Source organism: Neolamprologus brichardi, chromosome 4 (genome assembly GCF_056152115.1).
Source record: "Neolamprologus brichardi isolate AB-2024 chromosome 4, ASM5615211v1, whole genome shotgun sequence".
Lineage (NCBI taxonomy): Eukaryota > Metazoa > Chordata > Actinopteri > Cichliformes > Cichlidae > Neolamprologus > Neolamprologus brichardi.
The window spans coordinates 22,557,124-22,583,301 of record NC_142107.1 but is presented as its reverse complement, the minus strand read 5'-3'; the positions used below and the strand labels follow the sequence as shown (position 1 = coordinate 22,583,301).

The 26,178-nt window shown below is 40.6% G+C and overlaps 3 protein-coding genes across 5 annotated transcripts; 2 read left to right on the top strand and 1 right to left on the bottom strand.

Moving 5' to 3' along the window:
* Positions 1-24: 24 nt before the first annotated feature.
* On the bottom strand, positions 25-13,757 carry map2k4a (mitogen-activated protein kinase kinase 4a). Of its 3 annotated transcripts, XM_087840088.1 has the most exons (13): positions 13,339-13,757; positions 12,465-12,500; positions 11,533-11,565; positions 7,466-7,568; positions 7,200-7,374; positions 6,983-7,102; positions 6,766-6,885; positions 6,620-6,671; positions 6,411-6,538; positions 1,988-2,065; positions 1,065-1,213; positions 877-922; positions 25-778 (listed from the first exon to the last, which is right to left on the bottom strand). In XM_087840088.1, the coding sequence occupies exons 1-13, from the start codon at positions 13,469-13,471 to the stop codon at positions 665-667; spliced, it is 1,287 nt and encodes a 428-aa protein (XP_087696214.1). In that variant the 5' UTR covers positions 13,472-13,757; the 3' UTR covers positions 25-664. The 3 variants fall into 3 exon arrangements, with proteins under 3 accessions (XP_087696214.1, XP_006802012.2, XP_087696215.1); XM_006801949.3 differs by lacking the exon at positions 11,533-11,565; XM_087840089.1 differs by lacking the exon at positions 11,533-11,565 and having other exon boundaries at positions 7,466-7,556.
* Positions 13,758-17,140: 3,383 nt separating this feature from the next.
* tmem220 (transmembrane protein 220) lies at positions 17,141-19,051 on the top strand. The gene is made up of 6 exons (XM_087840378.1): positions 17,141-17,340; positions 17,419-17,448; positions 17,545-17,605; positions 17,841-17,964; positions 18,197-18,256; positions 18,759-19,051. The coding sequence occupies exons 1-6, from the start codon at positions 17,239-17,241 to the stop codon at positions 18,889-18,891; spliced, it is 510 nt and encodes a 169-aa protein (XP_087696504.1). The 5' UTR covers positions 17,141-17,238; the 3' UTR covers positions 18,892-19,051.
* Positions 19,052-19,151: 100 nt separating this feature from the next.
* On the top strand, positions 19,152-24,834 carry sco1 (synthesis of cytochrome C oxidase 1). Its single transcript, XM_006801952.3, has 7 exons — positions 19,152-19,503; positions 21,242-21,361; positions 21,681-21,771; positions 21,923-22,120; positions 22,205-22,297; positions 24,286-24,401; positions 24,484-24,834. Exons 1-7 carry the CDS (start codon positions 19,354-19,356, stop codon positions 24,616-24,618), a joined length of 903 nt encoding a protein of 300 aa, XP_006802015.2. The 5' UTR covers positions 19,152-19,353; the 3' UTR covers positions 24,619-24,834.
* Positions 24,835-26,178: the final 1,344 nt, after the last annotated feature.

Here is a 26,178-nt window from a genome sequence, read left to right as displayed (position 1 = left end):
AAGAGTAAAGAGGCAGAACACACCTTTAACCTTCTCTCTCTTTATTCATAAATCAGCTTAGAGTCCACTGCACAGCGAGCACTGAGTGGACTGCGGGTCCAACATGACTGACTACCAACACTTTTAAACTGCTTTATACCCAGAGAAGCACAGTTCCATTAAGATACCAAACACGATGCTTTCGTTACATGAAGAGGTGGGAACATTTCACAAAGAGCATAATTCCAGTATGTCGAAGAGTCTCCACGATTTTTGGTTCTATAAATACAAGTTCCAGGGTTTGTTTTTTTTTCTCCTCTCTTTAAAATCACTGTTACTAAATCACTGAGATGTATCCTGATCAGGACGAGTCATGATTGATTGATTCAGCTGCTATTAATATTTAGGTGACTGTGCGTCTGTGCGTTTGTGAACAAGAAAGAAACAGAAGTGTGTTAATATACAGAAATGACTGAAAGGACACCACTTTTACTGCACGTGGTGCTTTTTTTTTTTCTTTTTTTTTAGGCTTTACAATTCTCTTTTTAACACTGCAATAATGGGACCGAGCAAATTTACACAAGGACTTTTTTTTTTTTTTTTTTAATTACTTAGTTATCTCTTTTTGATGCTGTCATTGCAGAGTGGTTTATATTTATGGAGGAGTTCCTGTTTCATCTTGCTATCAGTCCATATACATGGGGGAGCTGGGAGAGGCCGGCATCTGATCCAGGATCCTGCAGACGTAACCGGCTACGTCGACTGAGCGCTCCTCGTACATCTGAATGAACGGATCTCTCTGAGGTGGATTAAAAAGAAACAAATTATTACATTAACTCAAACTCCTAGAAGAAAAAGAAAAACGTGAAAGGTTAGGGTGACTCAACATGAACTCACCAGCAGCTCTTTGTACTTTGGCCTTTTTGATTCATCCTTTGTAAGGCTTGAGACGAAGATGAGAAAGAAAGCAGAGGTGTTAAATTATGGGAGGGTGCAGTTCAGTGATTAATCCACCGGGGGGCAGAAGAGAACACAGCACAGACTACAAAGAGACAGAAATTCTTGTCTATGAAGGTATTTCTTACCACACATTGACAAAGGCGATGAATTTGGGGGAGAAGCGCCTCTCCTCCGAGTTGCTGAGTTGCGGCGGGTCTCCTCTCACCACTTGAGTCAGCTGATCAAACACACTGTTCCACTTTGGGTAGGGAAACCGTCCCGTGGCCAGCTCATACTGAAACACATGGCATTAAAGTTCAAGCACACTGAGAGCGGAAAACTACAAATATGGCGTAAATCCCAACATTTTCTGCAGAATGCTTTATTTATTAATAAACATTTACTGCATAAAGCATCTTTGTTTAGAGAAGAGAGCAGAGGTGCTACTCCACACTATATTTAAATGTGCTAACGGTTTAAAGCTGAACTTCAGACCTCCAACAATGATTATGGTGCAGGTTTATTGCTCATACTGTATGCACTGTCATCATGGGCCTAATAAACGAAAGGTCGCGCCGTCTCTGGAAACCATGAGGCTTTCAGCGATTGCCTTTTCTTCCTTTGTTCTGGTCTGTGTGTGCTGAAGGTGCAGTGTGAGGAAGCTGGAGCACCGAGTACAGAGAACCCTGTGCAAGCACAGGGAGAACGTGCAGCCTGCATGTGGATCCAGAACCCTCTTATTGTGAGGTTAGGACGCCAACCAGTGTACCACCATACGAGATGTAATCCAAGAAGACTGGTTTTAGAACAAGTCTGCCACTGTATCTAACAGTTTAGTATTCAGTTTGCAAGAAATTTAAGTCTTGTTAAAGTATTTGTTGATACTAGCTTAAGGCTGACTCTGTTTGCCTGCAATAGGGATTTGTTGCAACGATGCCCTCTGTACACGTTCCTGTGCTTCAGTTTCTACACCAAAAGAACAACATGCAAAATATGTAATACAATTTCCACAGTCATTTTTCCAGGTTCTTTCAGGACCTGAAGAGACGTAAGAAGAGCTGAAACTCACCAGTGTGATTCCCAAGCTCCAGACATCTGAGCGGACATCGTAACCTTGCCGGGACGCGCTGGGGTCTATTCTCTCCGGCTGACAACAGAAACAGGAAGAAGCAAGCACCTTTAAATTGAACTCTGGTTTTCAAGGAAAAGAAAAGCTCATCAGGGGTTTTTAGTGATGGAAACATACTACAAACCAGTGGGCCCCAACCTTTTTTGCACCACGGACCAGTTTATGTCCAACAATATTTTCACGGACCGGCCTTTAAGGTGTTGCGGATAAATACAACAAAATAAAACCAGTACCGGGAACCAAAAAGAGAACATTTATTCACACAGGAAAATACCCAGGGAAACAGAGTTAACGATAAAAACTATTTAAAAAAAACAATGATAAAAACCCCCGAAAACCATAAATTTCACACCCGAGCCTCAACTCTCGCAGCCCGGTACCAAACGGGACCGCTGCTATAAACCACACGCGTGTTCTTTAAAGATAAAAACAGTCTGAATCACTAACATATTAGCAAGTACATTAGTGAATTAATGTTCTGAGATGATGCATCGATGCTGTTGAACTGCTGAGACAGCTCCTGAGCAGGTTTATGGTCTGACCATAACAGATGAACAGCGTGTGTCTTGGAGTCTCAGAAAAGGCATTAACGCAGCTTTGAATCACCTCCCAGGTTGGAAAGGTTTGCCCCTATAATGCAATAACTGTGCTGCAGGTTTTAGACACCAGAGGTCACTGTGAGTGTTCGGTTTAAAACCGCACACCCTTTCTTCCTCAGCATTAACAGAAAGAAAGCCCACAACCTCCACAGTGCAAGGAAAGCACAAAGGATTACTTTAGTTTGGATTTTAGGATCTAACCCAAGTGTTTCTCTTGCATTTTAAGTTGCACACAAGATGGTAAGAAAGAAATCTGTGCTTCCAAAACCAACAGCACTAAAGCAGCTCATCGCCTCTGGGCATGCTTTCGCCTGCACAACGACATGCCATCAGCTCTGAGGTTCATCAGCTCGCTGCCTCCTTCCTGCCTTCTTCTGACATTATCAACCTTCACTTTGTCTCCGAGCCGCAGAACAGACACAAAGTGCGTCAGAGAGCTGCAGAGATCTCCTGCTGCAGCACTGAGAGGAGGAGGCACCTCGCTGGCCCATTTACAGGCCTGAATTAGAGGCTGATGTCACCCAGCTGAGTGGGACGCTCTGCGCTGCAGCAAGAGGCTGCACGCATCCGCCAAGACTTCGTCTACACAACTAGAGTGCTAGACAGCACTTTTTTTTCATATCTGGATTTTCCTCTCCAGTAATCAGATTTGCATCTTTGCCCTGAGAAACCAAACTTTATTAGGCTCTGAGCAAATCTGTAAAAGCAGAATAACTGTGCTGGATACAACCACAACCAAACTACTAAAGTAAAAAGAAATTGGTTCAAATTTAATACTTTAAATATATACAGAAAAAATAGAAAATTAGCCAAATTATTACAAACTTTATCCAAACCACTAACAGCTGTGAACAAGAGCTACTGGTCCTCTAAAGTCCAACGTCCACATGCATCCGGTACAGGCTACAGCCTGAGGTAAAGTGTGTGCTCTGTTCCCAGCTGCACCGAGGTCTGTTTTCCTACGTCACTGAGCCTGTAGTAACCAGCAGCACGGCGGTTACACACCTGGTGTGTGTGCCAGCTGGAAACCAGAAACTGGAGCTGAGATTCCTGCACGCTGAGCTCACAGCCGTGGGAAGCTCCCGGGTGACTTGGTTCATACAGAGTCATGAATGAAGCGCCCTGCCGCGGCCTTTGGGAGAGCGGAGAGCGTGCAGAGGAGGCTGCGTACCACCGGGTCCTAATATCGCCTAACCAAATTTAGAATGGAAACTGCTGCAGAGAGACAAGGAGGGCTAGGAGGTACGGAGGGTCAGAAGGAGGTGCCCCACAGCTGACGTAACCCTGCGGCAAAAATAACCTCAGGCGATGATGTCACGATGAGATCACCTCTTTGAAAGCTTTGGTGTTGCATGCACACACGCAAGCATGTGTACGACACACAGTGTGATTAATGAGAAAAAACAATGTGACAGATTATTTATCGTCAGGTGTTTGACCTGTACATTTATTAATTCCAAACAATAGCAACAGATCTCCAAATATTCTACTTAAAGTCTCATAAAGAACTAAAAATCCTTAGAAACACATATTAGACTGTTTCTTAAACAATTCATTTTTTCTCCTCTAACAGGACTTCAAGTATTGAGGATGGTGTCTCTGCACAGACTATCGTTAAGACCTTCATGTGATATAATTGGCTGAACTGTTGTAACCTCTGACTGTCTGAGGAAGTCGTTTACAGTCAGCACAAAACACAGGAGGAACATTCAAGACCAGTAACCTTCTTACTGATAAGTGAAATTATTTAAAATAACCAGTTAATAGTTGATTGGTCCTCATTGTATCTACTCAACAGCTAAGTTCCTTGATTCTACGAGCCACTAGAAACCTTCAAAAATTCTGCAATTTATCAGATTTTGTCAGCTGCACCTTCATGCATCGACTCCATTCTACCACATCCCTGTGCTGCTAAATACCAGATCCAATTAAGCAGCACAACACACTCAAAATATGCTGAACACAGGTTACAAAAAACAAAAAAAATTGTGGAAGAAGCAAAACTTCTCATTAGAAAGCAGAAAAAGCTTTTTAACCCTTTAAAGCCGGTCAGAGCGGGCACGCTCCGTTTTGCATAAATTTTAAATCCCGGTAGCACCCGGTATGCCATCAGCTTGTCCTCGGTCACAGTTTCCTTCCACATATAGCTTTGCAAAAACTGCATAAAAAGCACTTGCAGCAACAAAAACATAAGATTCCAGAAACACGCTTTGCCGATCCGATCAGCTGTTTGTAACACTTCCTACATTGGATTAGACGTCAGCGTGAACTATCGCATGTCCTCCATGACCTGCCCGAAACCGGAAGTGACGTCATTTTGCGGAAATGTAGTTTTTTACCATCAGGGCCTCAATGAGCCTATACTGGTGTTTTTAAAAGTTATCTTTGACTTTATGACTTTCTGTGTCGTTTCTGGGATGCTTAGGACTCATATTGCACAGCTGGAAATAGTTTATTTTGATGCATATGCTGCTTTTTTGCAAATTTGCATTATAATATTTATTTTCGTTTTTCCTGCAGTGTATAAAAATTGGTGTATTTCAAAAATAAAACTATGAAGACACTCAAAATCAATTTCCTGTGGTGGGAAACTATTTTGTGCAACTTTTTTGTATTTACAGTTTTGAGGGATAAGCCTCTTAAATTTCTCTAACTAGAAATATATGTTAAAAAAGCAAAAACGATTTTCAATTTTTTTGTAGTTTATTGCACTTTTTTGCAACTTATGTAATTACTATGCAAGTCAAACATGACATAAAAACACCAGTATAGGCTCATGAGGCCCTGATAGTAAAAAAAACTACATTTCTGCGAAAATGACGTCACTTCCGGTTTCGGCCAGGTCATGGCGGACATGCGATAGTTCGTGCTGACGTCTATTCCAACGTAGGAAGTGTTACGAACGGCTGATCGGATCGGCAAAGCGTGTTTCTGGAATATTATGTTTTTGTTGCTGCAAGTGCTTTTTATGCAGTTTTTGCAAAGTTATATGTGGAAGAAAACTGTGACCGAGGACAAGCTGATGGCATAAGATGTAAGTACAACTCCTCAGGTTTCATATGCAAAATATATTATTGCTCTAGCTCACGTGGTTGCAGAGCTACCGGGATTTAAAAATAGTTACGCAAAACAGAGCGTGCCCGCTCCGACCGGCTTTAAAGGGTTAACCCACCTCTGCCCTGAACTAGACTCTTACTGTGAAAATTTCAAGAGATCAGCAGCTTCAGAGATACCAGAGTCTTTATACAAGGAGAAGACTTGAGGAGTCTTGAATAGAAATCTTAGCATGTTTCTGTTTAGAGCTCTTCTAAGATGAGCAGGAACAAAGATTTCAAACCTCATTTAGACCTGATTTTCAGGTAAAATTGCCCCCAAAATTTTTTTTTTTTGTTTTTTGTTTTATTGAATTTTTCTAGTTTTCTAGTGATTATAAACATGTTGTTTTAATGTTTCATTAACCACTGAAATCCATGTTATTGGCTCTTTCCAAGTAGACACAATTCCTTCCATAAGAATGATGGAAATACACAATAACCAACGTTAGACGACACATTTCCTAATGTTTAACTCAAGCTGTGGTATTGTAGATGGCACTACTGGATCATGGCTGGTTCACTGAGTGACAGCATGGATAAGCAGGTGATAAATAAAGTGGACAGTGACTGAACTACTGGTTTGTCAGAGCTGTCATTTTCCATGAAGCTCAATGGACTCGAGCCGATTTGTGGCTAGCTCTACTTCGGTAACCTCATCCTGTTACTCACCGCCATGTACGGTCTGCAACCGGCATCTCTGGTTTTGGCGATGGAGTCCACCAGCTGACCGCTGATGCCAAAGTCACACAGCTTTATGTTGCCGTTCCTGTCCAGGAGGATGTTTGACGGCTTAATGTCTGAGTTAAGAGACACGGCTGGTGAAAAGACACGCAATGATCCAAATGCATTACAATGGAGATAGTCTGGTATCCTCTTACCTCTGTGTATAATTTTCAAGTTTTCTTTTAAGTGGTTAAGCGCCTTCACAGTCTGTAACGTGCAAAAACAGAGTTTAGGACAACAAGACGATAATCGGGCTTCTTATATGGATAAAATAAGGAAGACTCAAGTCCAAAAAACTTACAGCTAAAGTTATTTTTCCTAATATTTCTTCTGGAATCACATCATCTAATGAGCCATATACAAACTTGTAAAATTTGTCTAACGAGGTAGCCATAAGTTCCATACAAATCCAGCAGTCCCCCTGAAAAACAAAACAACAAACAAGGAATATTCAGTCACTTGTTTCCTTTGAGGTGAGACATTATCGTTCATTCTGTAACAAAGTGACTTTATTTCACCTCTCTGAACAGAGCACCATAAAACTGCACGATGTAAGGACAATCACTACTTCTCATAACCACGTCCAAGTCCATCAACAGCTGCTTCTGTTCTCTCTCGTCAACTGTTGATCGAATCCTCTGAAAATGACAAAATGCTTCCATACGTATCAAACAGACTCACAGACATCGCTCCCGTGTTCAGTTTTAGCTCAGACAGAGAAAGGCCAATGATCACCTTGACCGCCATGATCTGGTTACTCGGCTTGTGCACCATCTTGTTGACGGAGCCGTAAGCTCCTCGGCCGATCTCGCCCAGATCTTTGAGATCTTCGGCTGTGAAGTCCCAGTGCTGCTCTGGGGAGATCTTCAATTTTCCCGAGGACTCGATGCTGTGTGTCCTCAGCCTCTCTCTGAGGGGGAAGAAAGAAAGAGCCGGCCACAATAACGAGAAACTGGATGAACTACATTAACAGACGCAAGCCTGGGGGACAGCTCACTCACATGTGAGGGTTCTGGAAGGGCGGCCCGGCCGTGTTCAGTGTGAATCTAGTCATGGGTTTGATGGGAGGATTGGCAAAGTTCAGCTTCAGGGCTTTACGTTTACCTGAGCGAGAGAAACACGAATCAAACGCCGAGGAAACGACCAAACTCATCCCACATGACAGCTCCGAACGATCAGTGATTGAAAACGATACCAACCATGAAATGAGGCGACACAAGGACTGGGCAGATGATTAAATGCATCCCAACCTCCTGAAATCTATAGATGACATGCTTTTTATAGATTATTGGGATCGGAACTGGCAACCTCTGCAACACCTGCGTATTTACAAAAATACTCATCTGCAAGCCTTCGAACATATTGTTGGTAATTTCGCCAATTTTTCTAAACTCAGCTACCATGAAAAGACCAAAGAGATGAGTTTGTAAGCGGTGTGGCCTTTCTGTTTCATGACATTCTTTATTACTTTCTGGATTCAGTCCATTCATCCATTTTCTTCCACTTATCCAAGTCAGGGACGTTCTTGCAGTGAGGCTCGAACCAAGTAAAGTTTTTGGCTTTCCCCATATTTCAACAGTGCTTCATCTCTTTGCTATGACTGTCGCCCGCCATAATTTGCAGATGATAATGGTTTTAGCCGCTGCGATGCTTTCGACCAAAACAGGTGCAGCTTGATGACATCATCAACATGCGCTATCGCGATAGAGCGATATAGTCAAAATCTCTATCGTTGGCCAAATTTATATTGTTTCTATCGTATATCGTTTATATCGCCCACCCCTACGTTGTAGCATTTCTGTTTCATGACATTCTTTATTACTTTCTGGATTCAGTCCATTCATCCATTTTCTTCCACTTATCCAAGTCAGGGACGTTCTTGCAGTGAGGCTCGAACCACTGCGCTTTGGATTCAATCCACATCCAGAAACTTTTGAAAGGGTTCTTTACGATTGCCTAAATGCACATCTCAATATTATAAGAAAACGTATTCCATTCAATTTTCTTTATGTAGCTTTAAATCACAACAACGGTCTTCAGACGGCCCCCTGTGAGCAAGCACTTGGTGACAGTGAGAAGGAAAAACTCCCTTTTAAAAGGAAGAACTCTCCGGCAGAACAAGGCTTCTTTAGGTAGGAAAATAAATATTAATGATAATTTGGAAAAAGTCTAATGTTTAATGTCTAATGTCACCATCTTGAGGTTCTCAACAAAATTTAAAAAATTCAAACTTCATGAACTGCAGCCCACCAGTTTTACAGATTTATTGCATTCATCTTCATCGGACAACAATGCAAATAGCACCACGTGAGGTCACATGCTTCTAGTCACATGGATGTTGTTACCAACTGGAACATGAAGACAGAGGTAAACAAATCTGTCTTCAATATCCTTCTGGATCCAGGGATTCAATTCAGGCATGCTGCAGAGAGAATTTTCATCCCCGATGGAGATATGCAGTCTCAAACTACAACAGCATTAGCATGAACACACATATTGGAGTTTATTGGATTAAAATGGGATTAATCCACCAATGAAAACAGTCCCCAACAAACGTACAACTTTTCCAGTTTAAATAATGTCTGCTTAAAACCACACTGGCTGTAGCTTTTGGGAAATCGATAAAAACACAGGCTGTTTTTATTTCTATTCAGGTTTGCTGACAGCTCAGTCAGTTACTTTGGTCTTTTCATGGGAGCAATACAACCCTCACCCAACCACATTTGTCATAAAGCTCATAATAATGGAATTAAAAACAAAAATAACATGGTGGGTCCGATAAGATGCATTCTAAAGTCAGACGTTTTCTAGATTTGGAGTACTAGATTGTCTTTGTACGGGAAGCAGACAATCTTGTAATATTTCCATGTTGCAATACAGACGGGGTTTTTCCTGGCTGACTAGACACGTAAGCATGACTGAGCAACAAACAGAAGGCAACGAGTTATGTTGATTAAAAGGTCAGCGCACTTTCCTAGTGTTTGTATTTTTTGTGATTTTTGAGGAAATGGACAAAACGAATCTGATAATAACACTAAAAAGTTTACTTGGAAAAACAAGTGAATGAATCTCGTTTTGAATAAATCTACTTTAATCAAAAAAATGCAAATAAATAAATAAGTGATTGGAGCAACCTCACTGACTCAACTGCAAATTTTAAAAGCAGGCTGATACTGGTGTACAGTCAGTTGCCAGTTTAGTATCATTAGCTAAAACTGAAACATCTACTGGAGCAGTCCTGCAGAAAATCCTCCCTCGTGAAGGTCGTTCAGACAGCTGCACTCAATGTTGCCTCAAACAACAGAAAAACCAATCAGTCCCTCCATTATGTCCTGGTAATATAATGGGTATGTATCTTTATAATTTACAACTCACATATAGTAAAGGGGCAGGGCTTTTCAAAGTAAATCTGATATCTCCATTAAGACACTTGATTATGTATAATAATCTTTAAAAAAAACACCTTAAAAGTGAAAGAATGAAGGTGATTTCAGGGAAATCTATGTTAATGCTTTACACAGATCTGCAGGTACTGATATAAATGTGGTGGCCTAAATAATAGAAAAACCTGTAGGTACAAAGCATCCTTGAGTTAAATCCAAAGTCATCTGGTCCTCTGTTACCTACGACATTCTCCAGACACCAAAGACACAAAATAACCAAGGTCCATTGGATGACAGCACGTTTCAACTCTGGGTCTAGGGGGCCACAACAGCAGAACATGTCCTAAGAATAAGTTTTCCCCGATTGGAGACTCTGCCAGACACTCCCAGACGACCCTCAATCTGCAGTTGGATGCGACAGACCTCATACACAAGCTCTAGCTTCTTTCTTCACAAGAGGGGTGGCGCTCCATGTCCCTAACACCAGTCAGGGCAGCCGTGGACCAGACGACAAGGGCCTCCACTCAATCCGCAAGTAACCAAACCCCTACAGCTCCTCATGCAGTTGGTAGGAGTCGTAGCGGGTACTATAAAGAGGAGGATTTACTGCAGGACTGCTAGATTGGACCGTTTGGCTGTACAGACCAAATAAAATAGCAGATGAATGCAAACTAGGCACAAAAACCAGTGAGAAATGATCATGTCACTGTTTATGTTTCTCATAATCATAACTTGCATTACCATCTGGCTTTGTGCAAAACTGAGAATTTAAAGACTCAAATTTCCAAAGCATGTCAACAGTAGATGAAAAAAATACCCCCAGACACTGATGTTGATGCAGAGACAGAAATCCAGCATGCTGCTTAAACCACCTCTACTTACAATGCAAACAGACCAACCCAAAGATAAACATGAAAGGAGGGGGGGGTTAAGAAAGAAAAAATAAAATGAAATATATATTGGGAAACATGCTCCTCAGGCCAACTGCTCTGATTTCACCTTGAATCGAAGGACAGCTCACTCCACCCAAAATACCACAGGAATGCGAGTGCTGAAATTCCACTAGGTTTCAATGGAAGAAGTTGTGTGAAATGACAACTTCACAGTGTGCGTACCTTGTCTCGACAAGAAAGGGCTATGCTGGAGTGCACCAATGCCAAGGGGAGGGAAAAAAAAGTAACACACACACACTTATACAGGCACTACTTATGCTGGTTAGTTGCACACTGAAAACCAGCCAGGTAGAGCTTCCATTGCACTTTTTAAACTGGTGTTTCTTTGGTTGGCAGAAGGGGGAGGGGGGTATCCGTTGAGAGATCTCGTGCCAAAATATCAATGGAAGCTCTGAATTTTAGGCTTGTGCCGACGAGAACAGACACGCTTTTCCTGGAAGTGTGTCTGACAAAAAAATAAAAATAAAAATCTTTTTGCGCGGCACAAAAATCCTGACGTGGACAAAACAAACAACATTTCTATAACTGCATGCATCTGTAGCCTGATACATCCTGATATCTGAAAAGGTCATATTAAAAGCATTAGGTACCGGCACAAGCCTACGTGAACCCATCAGAAGTTTTGACTCAGATTAGTGAAGAACAGCAGGACAGACTCCCCCATACCAGACTGTCAGGCAGAAACAAAGGGATGAGAACTGTTGGTGCTGAAGCAAAAGAGATTTGGCTTACTTGGGGGAGCTCCAGACAGGTTTATCTGAAACCCTAGAGGTGAGAAGACAGCTTTTTATTTTTATTATATTTCACCTTCCATATGCCAGCCTGTGTTACATACCTCAAGAGATAGACTACTACTTTGTCAGTTTTGACTTTAACATCCCAACAACTCAAAAGCCCGAGAAGCAATTTGCAAAAACTGCCCTGGCTTTAGTTTCGGAGCTGTCAAACATTCGGGTGCATCTATCGCAGGTTAAATGCATTTCCTGAAAGGCAATGCACTGGCATGCACGCATGTTTATGAGCCAAGCACTTGGAGCAGGATGAGGTGTCAGTCAGTGAAGAAGGAAAAATGGCCTGCAGGTAAAACTAAAAAGGAACGAGCATGACTTATGATCGTGAAATTATTTGAACTTAAAAAAAAACAACAACAACAACAAATGTGTACATAAATAAAACACTTTTGTTTTTCCTCTTAGGACAGCTCACCATCCATCAGCATCACGGGAGGAGTTAGGAATCGTTAGGAATCGTTAGTTAGCAGCATTAAAATGAAAGATGAAATACAGTCAGGGAAAAGTAAACAGAGACAGGATTACGTGACGTAAATGTAAATATAAAAATTAAACAATCAAAGCACTCGAAGGTTATGTTATCGCTAACGTTAGGCTTAATTAAAGTGGCATCAAGTTTATTATTGTGACATCTACGAGGGCTGAAAAAGGCATGCATCTCATTTACACTGATTACATTAAAGTGAAATACACCTAATTCCAATCAAGCAATATTCACCTTCATGATTCAGGGATTCTTACATCAGTATATTGTGAGATTTATTTTCTAAATCAGAGTATGTAATAGCTGTTTCATTTTCCCAAGACTAAACACTGTATTTTTAAAGTCATCTGCTTATCTGACTCTACTAAGTCAAAGAAGTGTGTAGCTACCTGTTTCACTCTGACATCTCCAGCAGGTGTTGGACTCTGAAAGTTAAAATGAGAGACTGTTTGTACAAAAACCACGGCATAGGTAAAAGAGCATTTTCGTGTGGTGGTGCTGAGAAAGCCTTCACTACTGTCTGCACAAGCAAGTATGGAGATGTGCTGCACTGAGTTGCATAAACCTGCTGCTTAATAGATCTGTAAATAATGCATCCGATATAACTAAACTCCAATAATAAATCCAGCTATTTAACTTACGTTATTTCCATCAACGTACAGCAAATATTTCTGAGAAAATCTCAATCGTTGGGCGTTTTGATAAAGTCAGCCTACGTAACACTAACATAACTGAGGTGCAAGCCACCGTGTACGTGTGGAAGATCATCTTGAATGTCAAGAGTGCTGCAACCCAAGTGCATTCAGAAACACTGCTCTAATCTAAGCTGAACAATGTCCCTCCACTGTCTGTGTTATTTACCAACATAAATATTTTAATAGGTTTATGTACGATAAAGAAATATCGCCGCTAGCTAAAATTGCCTGTTTTTGTAATGGGACTTGGCGAGATTATGTCAAGGCAATAGAAAAAAGGGATGCAACGGGGCAATAAAACACCAAAAAATGGTAACAAGGACATTTAACTCGTTAGCAAAGAAATAATAAATTGATTATTTTTCCAATTGGTGAACTCGGAAATAACAGCTCTCCTGTCTGAGGGGGGGATGCTAGTCCGCTCCCTTGGGAATGTTTTTCAGTCCTGGGAGTAGCCTGAGCCTCCCACGGCTAGCCTTGCTAACATTAACCTTCACTGCAGCAGAATGTGAGCCCTCCCCTCCTCCTCCAGCTTCACCAGAATATTTTCCCACCGCCTCCCACTTACCCTGCATGCTGCTCATGGTGGTAATGTGCTGGGACTGGGACTGGTGCTGCTGGTGTGCTCCTGCGTTGTTGCTGCTGGGTGTTGTTGGGTTGTTAGGGCTGGGAGTCGCCATTGTTGTGTGTTTGAATTCCATCAGCAGCACCCGGAGCTGCAATGCAGAGACTCGGAGAGCAACTTCACTCCCTTCCCCACGGCCACTCTAACCGTTGCTAGGCTAACAGCCGCAAAAAAGGCAGGCAGCGGCGCTTGAAATGCCGTAAATTGCTACAGCTTTTTAAAACGTCAGGGCTACGTTAAAGGCCACCTTTGTACCAACGTTAAAAAAAACAAACATACAGCCAAGCTAGGCTAACTAAACTGGCTATCCCAGAGGCTTTACGACCCGCAATCAGCTGACCAAATGACACAGACATGTCAACACCCACAGTATGGAGGGCTAACAGTGCCAACATGAAATGCGTCGATAAATAATTCATTATCCCTGACGTTCTAAGTGAACGGACATAAACACTGGACTCATTTGGAAGACGGTGGTGAAAAACGGTACACCAGTATATTAGATATAATATGATAATTAATCAACAGACTGTTCTGTAGAGCTCTACTAATAATACTATACATGTGTACATAACTCTCAATTCTCATTGAAAAAGCCCTTTTCATATTTATTTGTTTGTTGTTATTTGTTGTTTGTTAGACTTTCAACACTTATAACAGACAGTTGGTGTTTAGAATACAGTTGACTAAATTTTGATAACAAATATTTTTTTCACTCTTCAGCACCTGCTGGTCCAGATGTTTCTTCCCCCAGTGAAAAGGTTCTGAGTTCTTTCCCTGCATTAAAAATATTTTCAGCATCAGTTAATTGATGTTAATTAATTAATTGAAAATAAAACACTATAAAGAAGTATAATACAATCTGAACATCAGGCATAAAAACAAGCAAGTGACACAATTTAAAATATACTGACAGTGCTCCACTGAAACTGTCCAGTCCAAGATTAACTTTGATATCAGCCAAACTTATTTGTTGTTGAAGAAATAAAACACTGAAATGAAGAAAATATCACCTGTTTGATATCACCTAAGAGGAGTAAATCCAGTTTTTCCATCCATTTAGAGATTAGGGTCAGTGCTTTGGAAACAGAGTGCTGGGAATAGACTTCTTTTCAGGTGTGCCAGTTAGGTGAGATCTGACAGCCTGGGCAGTTCATAGCTGCTAAGGCAAACTGGGTGTTAGGCTAACCTCAGATTTCCAAAAACAATGGAACACTTCTCCAAATAGACTCTACATTGACAAATCATTTAGAAGATCGTGTCACTACATTCACAACTAAAAAATAAATAAAAATAAGAAAAAAAAAAACAAAGTATATTTGGTGAATGTAACAACAGAAAAAGCATTTGACTTGCACTTTGTCCCATGATCCTCCATAATTACCAGTTGGGATTTTAGTCAAAATCCATAATTGGGATACCTGGCAGCCAAGTGGACACCAACACTAACTGATTGTGGCAGTCATCCATTCTCTGTCTTGACTTGCTGTACAAGGTAACCAGTCATATGCTAGAGTCCATGATGCACTGCAGCACAGGAAATACAAAATAATAAAACAGTGAAATAACTCTCTGCTTTCAAATAAAATGAATGGATATTTATTAAATCAATTATATTGTATTGTATTGTATTTCTTTACGGCTTGATTTCATTCATGTAACTTTATTTATTTATTTATTTAGTTATGTCATTTTGGCATCTTTGTCCCTCCATACATATATTAGTAGCGGCCGACACGCGAGCAGCAGACAGAACCGACGTTCAACGGAGTTTGTTTCAAAATAAAATACAGCAGTGCTTTGCTAAAATGTATTAGGAGTCACATCAATGTCCTTAAGAGCTATTATAAGCAGGAGATATGACAGAATCCTGAATTACATTTTATGGAATAAGAGAAATTTAATTGAAATTAAACTGAAATTGAGGTAAATTGACTATATTAGATTAAAATAAGTATCTAGTGGAGTTACACCTCATTTTAGCTCACTGCCACATTGATTAAACCTGTTTGTGACTCAGTGTGCTTTCAGTGTACTATCCTGCAGAATGTGTAAAAGCGTGCCAAGAATAAGCCTTCACAGCTGTACATAAAAACATCCAAATTACCAAAAAGCTTTTGAACATGTTGCCCTTCTTCCTGGAATAATCTACAAGCTTCAGACTGGATACATGTTAAAATAATATTGCCTAAGGTTGCACTGAAGTTCATCTGAGGTGAAACCTTTTTGCTTCTTGTTTTGAGCTGGATGCTGTGTTCGCTCCTTATACTTCTTATAGATCACAGTTAATTTAGACAATTCTCGAAATAAATGCATAGTACATTTAAATTAATATTCAGGGCACACTTGATTGTCACAGTATAAGACAAAAAAGCAAAATGTAAAACAGGCGAAAAATCAGTGAGAAGTGAAAGAGCAGTGACCCATGACCAGCACCTGCTAAACTGTCTTGTGTTGCTGCTTCGCTGCACCTGCTGTCACTTTGATTTGCACCAACGTAATAGATTCCCAATGGTGTGTGCACACGTGTAAATCAAGTTATTATTTATTTTAATGCCAGTTTTACGACATACAAGCAACGTCAAAGCTACAGTTAAATTTTGTGGGCTTGAAACATCTAAACAAATGAAACTTTACTAGTATAATATAAGAGTCTGAGTCTGTTGATTTAATACAAAAGTGTTAAAGTAGTGTTTACACATTTACATTTAACAAAAGAAGAAGAATGAAACAAAAAAAATACAAATCTAAGCAGCTTTGTTTGCTTTAGTTTAGATTATCAGACATTTTTCTTTCTTTTCTGGTCTTTGTTCTGACCAGTCACAAGGTTTATACTCATGGTACTTTTATTTTGTAAAGCTATCATAAATCTTTGCAGCAACACCTCCGCCCAGCCACCATATTGGTGCGGGGAACTACTGTAATTCCTAGTGCATTATTAAGGCATATAAATATATATTATAACCGGGATCTCCATTATTAAAATGAAAATATTTCATGTCAGAAACGTCAGACACTGTAGACAAATAAATGCAAACCTTCAAGTTTTCATATTAAAAGACACACAGAGAGAAGGAGCTTCTGTAAAATGATATTTAACTGCATGCTTTGTGTAAGTAATGTCGAAACAGCCTGTTCCTTTTTGCGGTTTTATTTTGAACATGTTAAAATAACACAACAATGACAACAAAGAAAAGACAAAAATACAATAAATCAAACCTAACATGAGGAAAACAAAACAATCCTCATCCTGATAAAGCATTTAAAGGATTTAGATCTTATTTCCCTGCTGTGGAGAACTTTATCAGCACCGTTACAGTAGCAGAATATGGAAAATTGCCCCGATTCCATCTTTAACTGGTCTCAGAACCCCGCTGCAAGATGGCGGCGGCAAGGACGCGTCTGATTAATCGGATAGGCGTGTCTTCTAGCAGACTAACGTCATTGCGGACTTTTGAAATGTGTGCTCGATTTATCGATCAGGGTGTCCAGGAATAAAAGGGTCCCAGGTTTATTTGATGCTTACGTACACGTTTGTTTGTTTTAGAAGATGCTTGCGGGATATGACATATTAAATTAACAACTTTAATTACTTTTTTGTGCAAATTATGGAAAATTATACAAAATAAAAGGTAAATATATAAATAAAATAAAGAAACAACGCGATAGTGAGTCGTTTACACCGCCTGTGGTCGATGCATCCGTCAGGAGACGTGATAGATATCGAGCGAACCCATTACGGTTTTCACCAATTTGACAGCCTTGCGGAACTGCAGGTGCGCCTGCTTTAAAACGTGTGCACGTCCCGTTGGCCCGGGCGGGGAAGTGAAACAATCAGCAGCTATGGGAGAAGGTTGTAAGGAGAGGAAGCCGTGGCTTCGTGTTGTTTGGCAAATCTGCAACGTTTTCATGTGTTTGTTCTTCGCTCTGGCGTCGTACGTCCAGGTAAGAGTTTGATTGTTTTGTCCTCTCAGCACTTCTTTGAACTGTGATCAATAACTATGTCCTGACTTCCCGCTGCAGATCAATGATCCAGATGCAGGTTTATGGATGGTAAGGTTACACAAGAGTACACTCTTTTTTAGTCCATGTTTTTAGACATTTTGATCTCTTTGCACAGTTTATTATAAACGCCACCCTCTTTTTCAGGCTGGTTACGGCGTCCCTGCAATCCTGAGTGCGTGTATTGTTGTGAATCCTCATGTGACAGGTACAGGGATGAGTTTGGAGTCATTTGCCAGTAGATGCTTCGCTTGTTAACAATAAAGTCCTCATATTAACGTGCATGAAGCTGGTATCTTACGTTGCTGCTGAACTTTAATCCAGTGCATTTCCCCAGTGCACGTAGCGCCACCCTGCGGCTGTATCCTAACTGTGCAGCTCGTTGCAGAGTTAGGGTTGTGATTTCAATTGTTTTGCCTTCATTAATTTTGTTTCCTTTTCAGAGACTTTGCCCTGGAGGCGTGTTGCTGACCTTCATCTGCTGATTTCCAGTGCGATCAGTGCCATGTTGGGATGGACGCTGTACAAAGAGCAAATCACACAGATCTTCCAGAAGGAGGAGGGCAGGTACGCCACACCTCACCTGATCTGAGAAAAACAAACCGTTTACGCATTTTTAGGCTCTCCATTCAAAAAAATGTGCTGCCTGTCAGACGGTATAACTATAATGAAGCTTCACGTCATTAAAGGTATTCTGCTGTATCATTATAGTTTAATTCTGTATAAAACACTAATGTAACATATTTTGCAGATTATTATTTTTATACATGGATATTTATTATAGTTTTTATCCCTTTAGAGAATTTTCAGGTCTTGTTTTGACTGCATTTTGGCTCCTCCTGTGTCGCCACTCTGGAAGGTAACAGATTTAGTTTGAATCTCATTTCCATCTTATACTGAGAACTTTACAAAATATATTTGTCTTTTGTTTTTTCTTAACTTTTTGATTTTTTTTTTTTTTTTTACTTTTAAAAAACTTAACTTTGTATAGTTTTTTTTTGTCTGTGTGTGTCTGTATGTATATATAATATATTATAATAATTAGCATAATTAATGTGAGATTTTTTTTTTGAAAAACAATTTAATCCTAGTGATTTTTCTGTTCATTTTTCTGAGGTAAACTCAGAGAATATCCAAATATTACCTCATATTTTTGTGTCAAAAGAATATCCTCTTCATGTTTTTTAAATTTAATCTCATCTAATAAATTTAGCATTGTTAATTAATTTCTTTTTGTTTGTTTGTTGTTGTTCTTTTTTCTGCCCACATTGAGCCTATAACTCAACCATACTTTTTTGTCCTTTATATTTCATCTGCTCTCTGTTTTCCTTTCCTCCCCCCTCATCTCCTCGTTTTGTCAGAGCTCCTGTCGGGATACTCCGAGTCTCCACAGCTGCTGCCGTCACAGTCTTCCCATTTGTGGCCTGGCTTTACTACCACATCAACAAGGATCTGAGATCAGACTGGCCTTCACACTGTACGACTGCCATTTAGACATCAGCCTGTTTTGGCTGATGAAACATGATTAAACACAACTACTTATTGAACACTTTTGTAAAATAATTAATAAAAATTTTAAAAAAAGTTTATTATTTAAACGTTATCTTCTGTTAAATCAAATGTAATTTTCAAGTGAAATAAAATAAAGTGAATTTAAGACCAGTCTAGTCTAAAAGTAAACTTTTTCCATTCTTCGGGTGGCAGCATAGACACGGCCAAAAGAGACAGTAGAAGAAGAAGGTTGTGACGTATTTTCCTGTGTTTAGTAACCGTTCCCGGGCTACGGATCTGAGATCAGCCACTTTAGCGCCTTGTGGCCTATTTAAAACTAGCACCGCTGCAGTATAACTGATCTGAGAACGGAAGCCAGTCCGCAGAGTTCCCGTTCACTTCTCATGCTTTACCAAAGCTGTAGCGGCTTCCTGCTTGTTGTAGCGGTTCTGTTCAGGTCCAACCATGGCTCTGAGTGTGCTGTATCACAGTCTGGGCTGCCGGCTGCTTCACAGCAGACTCTTACAGAGTCCGGCGAAGCTCACACTCGGCGCTTTACCGAGGCAGTCGGCCCTGAAACACACGCTGTCCCCGCGGAGAACTCACTGCTACCTGGTAGGTCAAACCTGCCTGTGTCCGCGGAGCTAGCACACTTCATTGAAACATTTAACAGTTAGAGTCATGTGGCAAACAGTCAGATGATCCGGTCTTTCTTTGTAGTTTAACCAGGTTTTGTTTAGTGACAACAATTTCAAATAGTTTTAAAATACTCTTTGGCAAATAATGTTGGTGTCTGTATCACTCAATAATTTAGAACCATCTCCATTCACACCTGCTTCACCTCCTAACAGCACCACCTTAACCTAGTTTGGAAACTAGATGATCCGCAGACACGGGGCCAAGACCTGGATTAAACCCAGTGCTGGACGAAGATCCATTTTCAGTCCCGTGTTAGGGGAACTGGTTGTTCAAGCTGATTTATTATAGAAAGTTCCAGCTCCACATATTTTTTCTTAAACTTTACTAGAGTAGCTTGACATATTTCCCATTTCAAATAAGCTTTATTTGCCTCATACTGGGCCCTGAAATAAGCAGTTTGAGCTCTAACGAACTTTGAGCCTCCTTTTTCCTGATTGGCTGCCCCTCGTTACATTGTTCTTTGACATAATAAACATGCAAAAGTAGAAAATATGTGAGAAACGTGAGTGTTTGGAACAGTTCATCTCCACTGTTGCATCCTTGTGAACATTGGTGCTTGTTGATATTGATGTCACAGCTGTGGGCGGTCACAGTATTTGATGAAATATTAGCTCTTGATTTCCGTTACCTGGGAAACACAACGCGACTGGTGTGTTCAGCCCATCAGGAACTTTAAGATTAATCCTCTTTGTGTCCTGTATCGACCTCGTAGTATTTTTATGTGTCCGGTGTGAGTTGAATTGTGTGTCATTTGTATCAAAGTAGGCAACAAGGAGGGAGTCCACACAAGATGTTTACTTTAATAAAAGATGATTTATTAAACATAAACTAACCAAGACACAAACATCAAGGAGAGTTGATACCTGGTGGAATGGAAGAGACTGAGCAGGTCACCTGGGCTGGCTTTTATAACCTGGAGAGCACAGCTCAGCTGCGTTAGCTGACAATCCTTCCTCATCACCCAGTTATTAATAACAGCAGGCCAGGACGTCTTTGATTACTTTTTATATTGACTGTGTAAATCTGTCTATTCCTAAATGTGACAACCCACCCACTGTCAAACACCACTAAATATAAAAAGTACATACAAATAAGATGGTAATAATAATAAGGTAGCAGCTTTGGTAATGCTAATAGGGGAGTGTAGCTAATTAAGCATTAAGCAGTGTAATTATTACGCTGGTGCATATGTAATGCCTACTACTGTCACAAACCTGGATTTTTAGATTGAACCTTCAGGGCAGCAGCGAAATCCAGCGTCTTTCAGCTGAGACAAGAGGAGAAGATAAAAGAGATTCTGTGGAAAGATCACTTTAAAGCTGTAACCTTTGCCTCATTTATGAGCGCTGAGCTGTTAGAGGTCCAAGAGTAGAGATGACTCTGTGCAGTTATCATCGCTGCAGACGGGGGCGCTGCTGTTCCTGAAATCAGAGATAAATGCCTTTGTTTTCAAGACTTACAGCAGTGAGTTTAAGTTAAGAGGCTGCTTTAACATTACTGCCCATCTTAGCAAGGAGAAATGCATCAGCCACATTGATGACACCAGCCCTATATCCACTGACCTCATTTAAAACTGTGGCCATATTTAACTGCAGCATTTTTATATTTTATGACTTAAATTAACTCACAGCTTCCTGTGCTTGCTCATTAACAGGTGAATGGCAGTCAGCGGCACACCTGCAGAGCAACGCAATGGCACAATCAACACAGCTTAAGAACGTTTTCCTCGACGCCTCCTCCACCCTCATCAGGAGATAAGCCAAAGACGTCTGGGGTAAGAGTTAAACGTTTATGTTACAGCGTGATCAACTCCATTTGTTCTCAACTAAAATTTTCAGACATTAACTAAGTTTTAAAGGTTTCTTTTGTCATATAGAGCAGGGACATGACTGACATTAGGGCCTGTAGCAGCAGTCTGTAGCAGTCTTCTCCCAAACTCTGCTATAACTGATTTATTTAAGGTGACCCAAAGGATACGGAGCTGTTAAAATAAGTTTACCAAGAGTTTATTTGCAGGTGGAGAATGTCAAGACATAAATATCTGTATAACTATACCCGTTCGTCCTTTTGCTTCCTTTGCTTCCTCTTTAAAGCCTGTGACGTGGAAATCTTTAGCAGTAACGTTTGCCATCGGCGGTGCGCTGCTCGGAGGGATGAAATATTTTAAGAACGAAAAGGAAGAAAGTAAGTATTTCACTGGTTAATGCGCTCTAAGACTAAACTTCAATGCCTGTATAGAAAGAAACAGCAGACTGTGTATTTTATAGATATAAAGGTTAAATAAAGTGATGGGGTCCTAAATGCCCCTCCTCTGTGACTGTGTTGTAATTGGCAGTGATTGAAAAAGAGAGGAACAAGTCGATAGGGAAGGCGGCGCTGGGAGGCCCGTTCTCACTCATCGATCACAACAACAAGCCCACCAAGAGCGAGGACTTCCTCGGCCAGTGGATCCTCCTCTACTTCGGGTTCACTCACTGCCCCGACATCTGCCCCGATGAACTGGAGAAGATGATCGAAGTGGTGGATGAAATAGGTATTTAAACCGTTTTTATATGCAGCAAGAAGTCAAAGTCCTGATTTTACTCAACATCTGGCTTCTTTTGTTGTTGTTTTGCAGACAAAATAAAAACTTTACCAAACTTGACGCCGATCCTCATCACCATCGACCCCGACAGGGACACACCAGAGGCCTTAGCTACGTATGTGAAAGGTAAGAAAGCAACGTGATCGAACTGTGCATCAATACACGCACATGACAACATTTTCCACTATGACGTCACAACTCCATCTTGGTTTTCTGTCATTTTTGTAATTCATCTTCTCAGAAGAAAAGCAGAGGTATCAACTGAACCCCTGCTTTTATAGAACTATTAGACTTCTGCTGTAGTGATGTGGTTGAATATGGCAAATAGAATATTTTTAATTTTCATTACAAAGACCACCTTAGTGCTTCTGTGTGTGTATTTATATGTACAAGCACTCTTTAGTAGCTAAATACCAAGTCTGATAAACTGATGCTAGACTAGGGCTGCTCAATTAATCGAATTTTAATCTCGATTACGATCTGGGCTTTTAACGATCATTAAAAATGACTGAGCCGATTATTAGCCCCTCCCTCGTGCTTTACTCTCGCGCTGCTCCGTGTGGCAAATCGAGCGCACCTCTCTGCATTTCTAACACGCGTCACAACAATTAAGAGCAGAGGTCTCCAACCTGTTTTGCGCCACGGACCGGTTTATGCCCGACAATATTTTCATGGACCGGCCTTTAAGGTGTCGCAGATAAATACAACAAAATAAAACTAGTACCGGTACCGAAAAAAAAGAAAAAATTAATTCATAACACACGTGAAAAGACCCAGGAAAACCGAGTAAACAATAAAAACAATAACAAAATAATGCTGAAAACCGATAAAAACCCTGAAAACTATACATCTCACACCTGAGCCTCAACTCTCGCGGCCCGGTACCAAACGACTTACCGGTCCGAGGCCCGGGGGTTGGGGACCGCTGATTAAGAGGACCCGAGGGAAGCTCTGAAAGCTAAGCAGAAGTTATTTGGAGAGGAGAGTGACTGCTGTTGGTTGAAAAGAGGTAAAAAAAAACTTCAGTGGTGTGGAAACATTATGGGTTCGCGGAGTCAGACGTGGATCAAGTAGACACAGTGTGTAAACTTTGCTACAGTGTCGTAGCTGCACCACAGAGCAACACTGCAAAGTTCACTAAACATAGATGTTTACATTTTTCATTTATTTCTTATATTGCAAACATTTGCACTGTTATCAGTATTTGCACACTATTTTATATTATTTTTTGACAATCTTTAAAGTCATTATTCAATAAATATCGTCAAATAATCGAGATCTCAATTTCAGTGAAAATAATCGTGATTATCATTTTTGCCATAATCGAGCAGCCCTATGCTAGACCCTAACAGCATGTCTTTTATCCTGTTTTCCCCAACCAGACTGCTGCCCTCCCTGAGCCTGGTTCTGTCAAACGTTTCTTCCTGTTAAAAGGGAGTTTTTCCTTCCCACTGTCGCCAAAGTGCTTGCTGATAGGGGGTCATATGATATTTGGGCTTTTCTGTGTATATATTATCATAGGGTCTACCTTACAATATAAAGCGCCTTGAGGTGGAAGGAAAATCAACACATTTCTGTTCATCCAGTGGTCAAAAATAACAGCAGACAGACATGTGCAGACATTTCTGTCAAGTAACGTAACATAAAACCTTTACTGTACACAGATCGATGTCCCTAAAAAGCACTCTGAGCCAGGATCACCTGATGGTCAGACTGTGAGAGGACAAGAATTGATTCTGTTTGGTCTGTTTGTGCTTTTTAATGATTGAGGAAAATAAGAAATAACGTGACTTATGTGAGCAGTGTTGCAGTGGTTAGCACTGGTGCCTGACAGTGAGGTGGTCTTGGGTTCTGTGTGGCCTCGAGCTCCAATGACACTGAATGGGATAGGTGTTGAAAGCAAAATCAATGCAGGTGTGCACAGGTTCAGATCAGGGACAAAAAGTTGCAAATAAATAAAGTTTTTGTTTTTGGAGTTGTGGTTGCAGGTCTGCAGGGGAAAGTGGTTTGTGTTGATTAGAGCTTCTTGATAAAATCTGATTATTATGCCGTCATTTAGCTGCTTTGATCCTGTGTTTCTAGGTGTTAAACTTTCTTACCGTCTCATCTTTCAGAGTTTTCCCCAAAGCTGATCGGTCTGACGGGAACGACGGCTCAGATCAATGAAGTTTCCAGAGCGTACAGAGTCTACTTCAGTCAGGGGCCGAAGGATGAAGACAACGACTACATCGTGAGTTACCGTCTGCTCTCAATCAGCTCCCAGAACTCGTGATTTCCTTCAGTTACTAAGTTTATGTGTCTGTCTCCTGTAGGTCGATCACACAATCATCATGTACCTCGTGGGACCCGACGGAGAGTTTGTGGATTATTTCGGACAGAACAAAAGAAGTGTGGAGATCACCAACTCGATAGCGGCACACATGAGGAGGTTCAAGAAGGGAAAATGAGCAGCAGCCCTTTAAAGCGGACTCCTCCTCAGGCGTGTCTCTGCACCACTGCCGTCTTATCTGGGCTTTTATTTATTGTGGATGCACTCCTCCATAAAGATACATATCTGCAGTGACACTTGGTGGTGTGCAGTGTGCCTGATTTTGCGTTTTACTTTCTATGATTCTGTGATCATTTTGCAAACTGTGGAATAAAACACAAACAAACCCCACACAGCCAAATGAGCTCGATATCGTTTTTTTATTTCAAGCTTGAATGACAAACATTTAGCTTCATGTTTTTAATGTTTGATTTTTAAATTAAAAGTGGATCTATTCTTTTTTTTTCTCTTCATAGTAAACATGGCTAAAGTTTCAAATACAATACAATACAATACAATTTTATTTATATAGCACATTTAAAAACCCGAAGGCACACCAAAGTGCTTCACAGTAATATGGAGAGTCAACATAAGTCAATAACAGGGTACAAATCGGGCACAAGCACAAACAGGATAGAGGCACTAACAGACCAGGAGAGTTAGATAAATACAAAATATGCTGAGAAGACAAAAACAGCAGTAAAATTAATAAAAAATAATACATTTAATAAAATCTAATAAGAGATTTAAAAGTTTAAAAATTAAAAGATTTAAAAGGGTATTAACTGGTCGGGAAAGCCAAGTCAAATAGATATGCTTTTAATCTTGATTTAAAGGACTGGATAGAGTCCAAGGCTCGAATAGAAGCAGGGAGGCTTCCAAAGGTTGGGTGCAGCTGAAGCAAAGGCACGATCGCCTCTGGTCTTCAGTTTAAACTTAGGTTGGGCCAGGAGTAACTGACCTGATGATCTTAATGCACGACAAGGAGTACAAATTGAGGAGGTTATGTTATTCAGGATTTTAAAAGAGTAGCAAGATTTTAAACTCAATGCGATATTTGATTGGTAACCAGTGTAGATCAACAAGAGCCGGAGTAATAGGGCCAAATTTTCTAGTGCCAGTAAGAAGGCGAGCCGCAGCATTCTGAACGAGTTGCAGCCTTCGAAGAGAGAAGGCTTGGAGACCACAGTAGAGAGAATTACAGTAATCTAACCTGGAGGTCACAAAAGCGTGGATAAGTTTTTCCAGGTCCCTGTGTGTTATATAATGCGAAATAATCTGTCAACATGCATGTGCATCACACATTAAGGCTTCAGACTCGGAAGACTCTAAATTCTTAGTTTCAGCCTGTCTTCTTTACCACTGTTTTCTCTGTAACATGCCACAGAGCACGTGTATCTATAATGTGTTCACCTCGAGTAGCCAATCAGAAGAACTCGGCCTTAAAAGAAGAATGATGTGAGTGAAGCTGCTCTAGTTGTAGGAGTTGTAAGCTGTAGGATCATGAATAGGGATGGGTATCGTTTAGGTTTTATCCGATACCAGTACCAAACCGGTACTTTTGAAACGGTGCCGGTGCTTAAACGGTGCTCGAACCGGTGCTTAAAGAATGGAGAACACAAACTTTGTCCGAAAACCTCTCATGTTTAGCCATTTTTTGTAAAAAGATAACAATGCTAGCCTTTTCTGCAGCTATAGG

Bases quoted from the DNA above. Each gene is read 5' to 3' on its own strand.
- map2k4a (XM_087840088.1), bottom strand. From the start codon at position 13,471: ATGGAATTCAAACACACAACAATGGCGACTCCCAGCCCTAACAACCCA. The intron at 7,569-11,532 runs GTAAGCCAAATC...TCTCTCGCTCAG, and splicing joins CCTGTCTGGAGCTCCCCCAA to GTAAACGTAAAGCCCTGAAG. The intron at 7,375-7,465 runs GTGAGTGAGCTG...CTTCCCCCTCAG, and splicing joins CCCTTCCAGAACCCTCACAT to AGAGAGGCTGAGGACACACA.
- tmem220 (XM_087840378.1), top strand. From the start codon at position 17,239: ATGGGAGAAGGTTGTAAGGAGAGGAAGCCGTGGCTTCGTGTTGTTTGG. The intron at 17,449-17,544 runs GTAAGGTTACAC...CCTCTTTTTCAG, and splicing joins CAGATGCAGGTTTATGGATG to GCTGGTTACGGCGTCCCTGC. The intron at 17,965-18,196 runs GTACGCCACACC...TTATCCCTTTAG, and splicing joins TTCCAGAAGGAGGAGGGCAG to AGAATTTTCAGGTCTTGTTT.
- sco1 (XM_006801952.3), top strand. From the start codon at position 19,354: ATGGCTCTGAGTGTGCTGTATCACAGTCTGGGCTGCCGGCTGCTTCAC. The intron at 21,362-21,680 runs GTAAGAGTTAAA...TCCTCTTTAAAG, and splicing joins ATAAGCCAAAGACGTCTGGG to CCTGTGACGTGGAAATCTTT. The intron at 22,298-24,285 runs GTAAGAAAGCAA...CTCATCTTTCAG, and splicing joins CTTAGCTACGTATGTGAAAG to AGTTTTCCCCAAAGCTGATC.